This window comes from Merops nubicus, unplaced genomic scaffold, assembly GCF_000691845.1.
Source record: "Merops nubicus isolate BGI_N331 unplaced genomic scaffold, ASM69184v1 scaffold27216, whole genome shotgun sequence".
In the NCBI taxonomy this organism is placed as follows: Eukaryota; Metazoa; Chordata; class Aves; order Coraciiformes; family Meropidae; genus Merops; species Merops nubicus.
The window spans coordinates 45,823-53,186 of NW_008614810.1; the positions used below are offsets into that span (position 1 = coordinate 45,823).

The window sequence follows — 7,364 nt, forward strand, 5'->3', positions numbered from 1 at the left end:
GGGCCGGAGACGCTGTGCACGGCCCCCGGCTGCCTGACTGTGGCTGGGGAAGCACCAGCGTGGGGCTTCTCACCCACACGCCGGCTCCCCGAGAGCATCTCCCGTTCCCTTCCCTCATGCAGAGACCTGGGGGGGCCCTACTTAGTGGCTCCCAGTCAAAGCAGGGGTGATCTCTCTTCCTCACCCCCAGCTTCAGCACTGGCACTGCAATGGCGAAGGAGAATGAAATCTTTGAGTATGTGCATGTAGGGCCACCTTCTCACTAGTTCAGCAAATGCTTTGTTGGCCATTAGTTGTTAGAGTCACTGATAAAGTTTATCATGAGTTTTGCCCTGCATTCAAAGAGACCTTCTAGTATCGAGGGCTCAGAGTCTGAGCTGTAGTTTGATGACGGTGGCAGATGCATTGTCAGTTGAAGATAGGGCAGCCTGGGCAAGTAGATTCTCTTGCCTGTGGAGAAGAAACACCTCTTGCAGTTTCTGTATGCAGCCTGATAAGCATTACACCCCTTGCAGCACAAAGGGCGGGCTGCTGACAAAGGAGTCACCAGCTTCTGGCAAGCAGATGAAGTTAGCATGGGCCATGTGAAGTTCTCTCACTGCAGTTTCAGATATTGCACACTTTTCCTTACAGCAGAACTGGTGCAGAGTGGTTCAGTAATAGAACTGTGTAGTGCTGTAGTTTGGTGTGCTTCTCCACCAGAGGAATAATGAACAATCTTAATACAAATTGACCGGTTTGTGTCTCTGAGGTTGATATTAAGGACCTGAAATGTCCTGGTCACTAACTAGGAAGAATTTGTGCAGTATATTTCATCACCATATTCATCTTCACTTTTTTTCCTCCTTTCAAACCGGTCCTACTTTCTTCTGATAGCTGTGAAGATAATTTCAGCCCTCAAAATGCATCCTAAAGCTCTCCTACAGTTTTGTGGGGAAAAAGAGCCATTCTGACTCAGCTATATATATATATATGTATTTTTGATCTCAGTGCACGACTCTCTGGTGCTTTTCTTGTGGGAGTATAAAAAGTTGTTTGTGTCCTAAGAACCAGACAAGCAAAGAACTGTTCCCTGGAGTTTGTCATTTTATGTTCATGTGTTATTACCATGTGTCTCTGTCCTTGATCGTTGGGAAAGCGTGTGTTGGGGTGGAGTCTGGAGTAAAGCTGTTGTAGATGTAAAATCTGAGGAAGATCTCTGTGGCTGCACAAGTTTCTCCTTCATTATTATTTTGGTTTGCTCTGCAGGGCTTTCAGTTTGCTTGGGCAAGGTTTTTGTACCTATTTTCCTCTGGAGGTAACCCAACGTTTTTTGTTCTGTGGCCAGGTAAGAAGAACAAGCTGCGAGTTTACTATTTGTCCTGGTTAAGAAATAAAATCCTTCACAACGACCCTGAAGTAGAAAAGAAACAGGGCTGGACAACAGTGGGTGACTTGGAAGGCTGTGTGCACTATAAAGTTGGTGAGTAGCAAATGCAGTGATCAGATGGTTGGGATAAAGCTGTTGGAGAAAGAGAGCTGCAGTGTGTGTAGCTGCTGGGTTTAATGTTTAGGTTTATTTCTAGCTGTCTTCCCTATCCCTCAGGGTAAACTTTTCTGGCCAAGCACCAGAATAGGTGGCAAGTTACTGGGTTAAACTGATTATGGGAAAAGTTTTGAGGTGGGATGCTGGGCTGTGACCTGGAGCAGGTGCAAATTCCCATCTGTCTCCTTCCTGTAATGGATGCAACTTCCAGGAGAGTGCTAATATGGACAGTGAGAGCTGGTAACGTGTCACCACCTCTGTTAGACCCTTCAGGTTAACAGAAGGACCCTGATCAACAAGCAGCTCTTCTCTTCACTGGCAGGTTTCCTTGGTCTCTTACCATGATGAAATCACATGCTAGAATGGAGTGAAAAAAATATCTCTCTCTTTAATGTAGATTTTAAAGGGGGGGGAGTAAAGGGGAAAAAAAAAAGAGAGTAGGAGGAAAAAGCAAGCCCAACTAGTGCCTGAGTTTTGGGGTGGCATCTGGGAACAGAAGCATATGTTTAACTTCAAGATGATTCATTGATTCCCCTAAACTCACAAAATTTCCTAATGCTGTCTGAGATCCACTGCGGTACAGTTATGGGATAAGTGTGTTTTCACCAGGCAGGTGCCTTTTGAATGGTTTTAAGTAATTGAAATGGATTTGGCTGTAGAAACGTCCACCAAAACGAGTGAAAGGCATGTAGCATTCAGTCAGCGGGGTGTGCAGTGAGCCTGCTGCCCTGCAGGTGGGGATATGGACCAAGAGCTCCTTCTCCTGAGTGGCTTTCCTGATGCATCTTAATGGGCACTGCAGGTTGCCTTTGATTTGGTTTTCTCCTAAGAGCTAGCTCAGCTCTTGTCCAGCTGTGTCAGTCAATACGGAGCAGCAGCAACTGGACTGAGCTCAGTCTCCTCCTGCCATACGTGTGCTCTTGGAAAAATCTGCTAGTGGGGCCTCATCAATAACGACGGCAGTAAGTGGCTGCTGAAGCAGGAGCTTGACCCCCAAAACAATTAATAATGTACTTCTCTGGTATCATACCCCAGGGTGTCAGCAGCATAATGAAGTGGCCTGCTAACAATACACTAACAGCTATTGAAAGGAGGCTTTCCAGCAGGGAAGCATGGGAAACAAAGAGCATTCTCTTCCAGATGAAGAGGGCTTTGTTACCCTGGGCTGCAGCCTGGCACTGAACTTCCCTCTGAACCACAGATGTACAGTAGACTTCTTCAGGTAGTGAGAGGCCTCTTTGACAGCTGTGCTTCAGTTCCCAGGAAGGATGAGCTCTGCCAACAGTTGGTCTCAGAGTCTGGAGGCTGCCACTGAGGCAGCTGGCACTGATCGCTTCCTTGTCTCTTTGATGCAGCAGGCGTCTCGGACGTCAGGGTGAAATGGTATTTATGGATCTTGGTTGCTTCAGGCAACTTCTGGCTCCTCTAAGTGATAAATTGCTCTTTTGAAACTTCAGACTTGGGTGAATTCCCAGATAGCACCCAAAGCAAAGAATGAGGATTATCAAATGTCCCCTTTCACAGATAAGGTGTTCTTTTTCTACACTCCCTTTTCCCCCAAGACAAGATTCCAAGAAGTCTTGTAAGGTAGACAAGACTGAACAAAAGCTCTGGTTAGTCAGTACAGCTGTAAAGGTTGAGAGACATTTTTTTGTCTGTTGAAAAAGTGTCAAGTCCTTTAATACTCACAGTTCAGTAGCCTTTCATTCCTGCACAGTAAAAAGAGAGTAAGTTGTAGCTTTGTCTCCTTGTTGTCTACAAAGAGATAACCACTACAGGCTCATACAGTAGTAAGATATCTAAAAGACATTAAAGTTAAAGAAGTGGTGCTCTCACAAGTCTGAGATTTTCCCTCCTGTCATGTTTCAAAATCAGTTTTGGTTAGAGATATAGTGGCAGAAGGTGGAAGTGCACAGAACTATTACTACTTTGTTTAGGAAAAATGCCATATTCCCCTAAAACTTGGGGTAAAGAGGTTGCAAAAGCCTCCAGAGGTTTCTTGGCATGATCCAAATAATGCTTGCTTTTTTTTTTTTTTCCCCCCCATAATAAGAGCACTGGAACCAGGTTAACAAACCTCCACATTTAGAAGTTCCCATGATCTGTTCCTTCACAAATCCAGATAGCAGCTGGAAATGCAGATCCAGCAACACTTCTGGAATGGCCATTTCTGGATTTTATCAGCTCTCCCCAGAGAACAGTAGTAGTGAACAGAGCTTTTTCTGATGGTTAATTTAGGCAGCTGTTTCAATGTGGCAACAGATATACTTGAGCATTTGTGGATACACTACATAATGATGCTTTTATTTCTGATAAATTCCTTTTTTTTTTCCCCCCAAATGAATTTTCTCAGACTTCAGGGATAAAGGAAGGTGCTCTGCTATCAAACTGGCCTTTTGCTTTTGAAGTGGCCTTGTTTCTTAACTTTTTATTTCAGTTCCTTTTTTGTCCTCCTTTCCTCTGGGAAATTTTGCCATCAGCTCAAGATATCACTGCCAGTGCTGTGACTGGGACTGCCAATACACTCTGCTGCAGTCATAGCATTCTTTTATTGGAAATGTCCCTGTCTGAAAACCAATTTTCTAGTCTTGATGAGTAAGCACTGTCTAACGTCCAAAAGTAAGTGTAAATAAGTGTGTATCGACTAGGTGATCCAAAACATGGTAACAGCTTCAATTACTGATAAGAGTAATGACTTCTGTGTCATAAATGTGTCAAAATTCTTAACTTCATAGAATTAGCAATCCTAAAATGCATCCTAAAATCCTAAAATCCTGGGGAGAAATATTGTCATTTTCTGCTTTCATGAAGTAACTGGAATGACTTTGGAATTGCTGCTAAATTCTTTTTTGTTTTGCTTAATTTCAGTAAAATATGAAAGAATCAAGTTCTTGGTAATTGCATTGAAGAGTTCTGTGGAAGTCTATGCATGGGCACCAAAGCCATACCATAAATTTATGGCCTTTAAGGTAACAATGTATTTCAGCTGTATGTGGGAATTTCTCATAGCCACTTCCAGTTACCCATTTTACAAAAATCTTCTGAGATTTTATCATGGCTGTGTTACAAGTTCTTCAGTAAATCTGACACTAACTTAGTATCAGATTTTCATTTAGGAGTTCTTCTAGCTCTAAGAGGCAGTACACTTAAAGCTCTGAATTGTAACTGGGCATAAACTAATAATCAAAATGATACAATATCTCAACAGTTTGTTCATCTCTCTATAAGTCAAACACGAGGCAGAGAGATGTGAACTGAGTCTAAACATCATCTGAGAAGAACAAATCATTAAGTGATACACAGCATTGTTATATTTTTTGAATGCTGCAAGAATTATCTGGCTTGGTATAATTACCAGACTGATTTACAGACCATCAGTTACTGTTGGTTGTGCAGATTGAAGTAAACACTACAGGGATGTCAAATTGCCCTGAACCCTGGGGAAAACAATTCTTACTAAAAACCAACCAGGCCAACTAATGTAAACCCCACAGAAAAGAGCTTATAACATTCTGTGACTGAAATGCAGGAGGTTGCAGAGTAACCTGTCCTTGTCCATGAGGGACACGTTAGCTCAGCTGGTCTGGTGGGTGGGGCCCACGGGAGTGGGGGAGGAATAAACCCATAGTATCTGCAGTAGAGCATGTTTCTGTAAACCCCACTGTGCTTCTAAGCAGTGAAGTAAATCTCACTGGTGGTTGCCTCGCAGTCCTTTGGAGAACTGGTACATAAGCCATTGCTGGTGGATCTAACCGTGGAGGAGGGTCAGAGACTGAAGGTGATCTATGGCTCCTGCGCTGGCTTCCATGCAGTGGACGTGGATTCGGGATCCGTCTACGATATTTATCTGCCAACACATGTAAGAGCTGCTGCTGGGCCCGGAGCTTTGTCTTTCTGGTTCCCTGCACCCCCCTTTCCTTTCCTCAGATGACCAACATGCCAGGCTGCCCCTGGGGATCACTGCCGGAGGCTGGCAGCAGTAAATTGGGTGGAGGGGTCCAAGCAGACGTGGCCACCTGCGTTTAGGGGTTTGTGCCTCCCTTTCTGTCCTCTCCTCATGGCCAGCATCTCTCCATGGTTGGGCGCTGCCCACTCAGAGCTGCCGTGGGCCAACATGACTGTTTCAGGGGTAGCAGCTGAATGCCCAAGTGCTTTGCAAATGCCTGGCAGAGGCTGCAGGGAAGGTGACAGTGCACAGGACACGATGTCCCACTGATGAGGTTCAACAGGGTCAGCAAAGGCCGGGTGGCCTTAGCTGCCAAGGTCTGCTGTTCATTGTACACTGAAGTGTCAGATGGGCCTGCAGCGTGCCACGCACCTCTCCAGGCTCTGTTCACTACAGTGCTGAGGTCTGCATCTGGGCTGCTTGCCCCAGGCTCCCTCTATGACCATGGAAAGACATGGGCACTCCTACAGAGAAGTTAATCTTTCCTGGCTTCAGATGTCTGCTGTAAGATGACTTCAGACTTGTGTGCCCCGAGGGCTTACAAGTCTTTGTTGTCACTGTGTAGAGTGTCTAGATTGGGGAGAGCACAGCTAACACTTCTAGAGTGAGTGAATCTCTGACCTACTGTCAGCCAAAATCAGAAATCCCTCAGCCCTTTCTCCCAGCACAGGATCTGTGGTAGTAAAACAAAAGGCTTCCTCTTCTCTTCGGTGTCGGTAGATCCAGAGCAGTATCCAGCCTCATGCAATCATCATTCTCCCAAACACGGATGGGATGGAGCTGCTGGTCTGTTATGAGGATGAAGGAGTTTATGTCAACACGTACGGAAGGATAACCAAGGATGTGGTTCTGCAGTGGGGAGAAATGCCAACTTCAGTTGGTAAGTGCCTCTGGCAGATCCCCCACAGCGTGCCGTGGGGCAGGGTGAGCCTCTGCACGCGGGCAGGAGGAAGCTCTGCCAGCTTTGGCTTCAGATCCAGAAGCAGTGATGCTGCAGTATTCCTGCAAAACACCTGCACAGAGTGGAGAGTGGAAGTACGGGCCTGGTTGATGCTGAGTTTTTAAAACTAAATCTAAATGAGCAAGTTGTGGAGTTCAGGAATGAAAAACTCACCAGGACCTCTGTAGGCTCCTGCAGAATTTTAGCTGGACAGCCACAGAGTTGTGGAAACCTTTCAGTATAAGGACACGTAAGGTGGTAGATGGGTGAGATACTGTTATGGGTAATGCCTTATAGCCAAGAGCTATTTGACCCAGTTACTGCTAGTGACATATTTTAAATGAAGTAAATTTCCAGCATGGTTGTATAGACAGTGTTACAGATGTACATTATACTGTAGTAGATAATCTGATTTAATGTCACTGAAAATTGATATTTAAAAAGTCTATAAAAGGGAAGTACTGCAAAACAAAATATTTTTAAATTTTGCTTGCTAAGAGCTATTCTTCATTTTATTTTTCTGTTACGTATGCATGCAAATCAGAGGAACAGCTTATTCTTGATTAAGTTCCCATGTGTTATTTTTGGCAGCATTCCTAAGACTATCCATCAAATTGCATTTCAAATGTACCTTTTCATAATACTGGAGACTTTCTCCTCTATTTGATTTTTTTACTGCTATCAAGAGCCAATTTTTTCCTCATGCTACGACTAATCAGTTTTCCTGCAGTGACACTCTAAGGAAGAATGCTTGATTTTTTGCTTTATTAGTGCACAAAGGAAAGCAGTATGACAAATAGATGGTATTTCCACTTGGAGAGCTTAATATGAGCCTCTTTTGAGATATGCAGAATGCTTTTCAGACCAATTAACTTTCTCAAGGAGATCACGCTTTTTAATGTTACTCCTACTAGAGAAGGCAAGCTTATTTTTTTCCTAGTTTTCTCTTTCCC

General features: G+C 44.3%; 1 protein-coding gene across 1 annotated transcript in view; it reads left to right on the forward strand.

Moving 5' to 3' along the window:
• The window catches only part of MAP4K4 (mitogen-activated protein kinase kinase kinase kinase 4), a gene marked incomplete at its 5' end in the record, with an annotated part of 54,698 nt that overhangs the window by 44,335 nt on the left and 2,999 nt on the right, over positions 1 to 7,364 (forward strand). The window contains 4 exons of the mRNA XM_008942359.1: positions 1,328 to 1,462; positions 4,394 to 4,494; positions 5,235 to 5,384; positions 6,192 to 6,351. Of these exons, the coding sequence (XP_008940607.1) occupies positions 1,328 to 1,462; positions 4,394 to 4,494; positions 5,235 to 5,384; positions 6,192 to 6,351 (546 nt within the window). The remainder of the gene's footprint in view (positions 1 to 1,327; positions 1,463 to 4,393; positions 4,495 to 5,234; positions 5,385 to 6,191; positions 6,352 to 7,364) is intronic.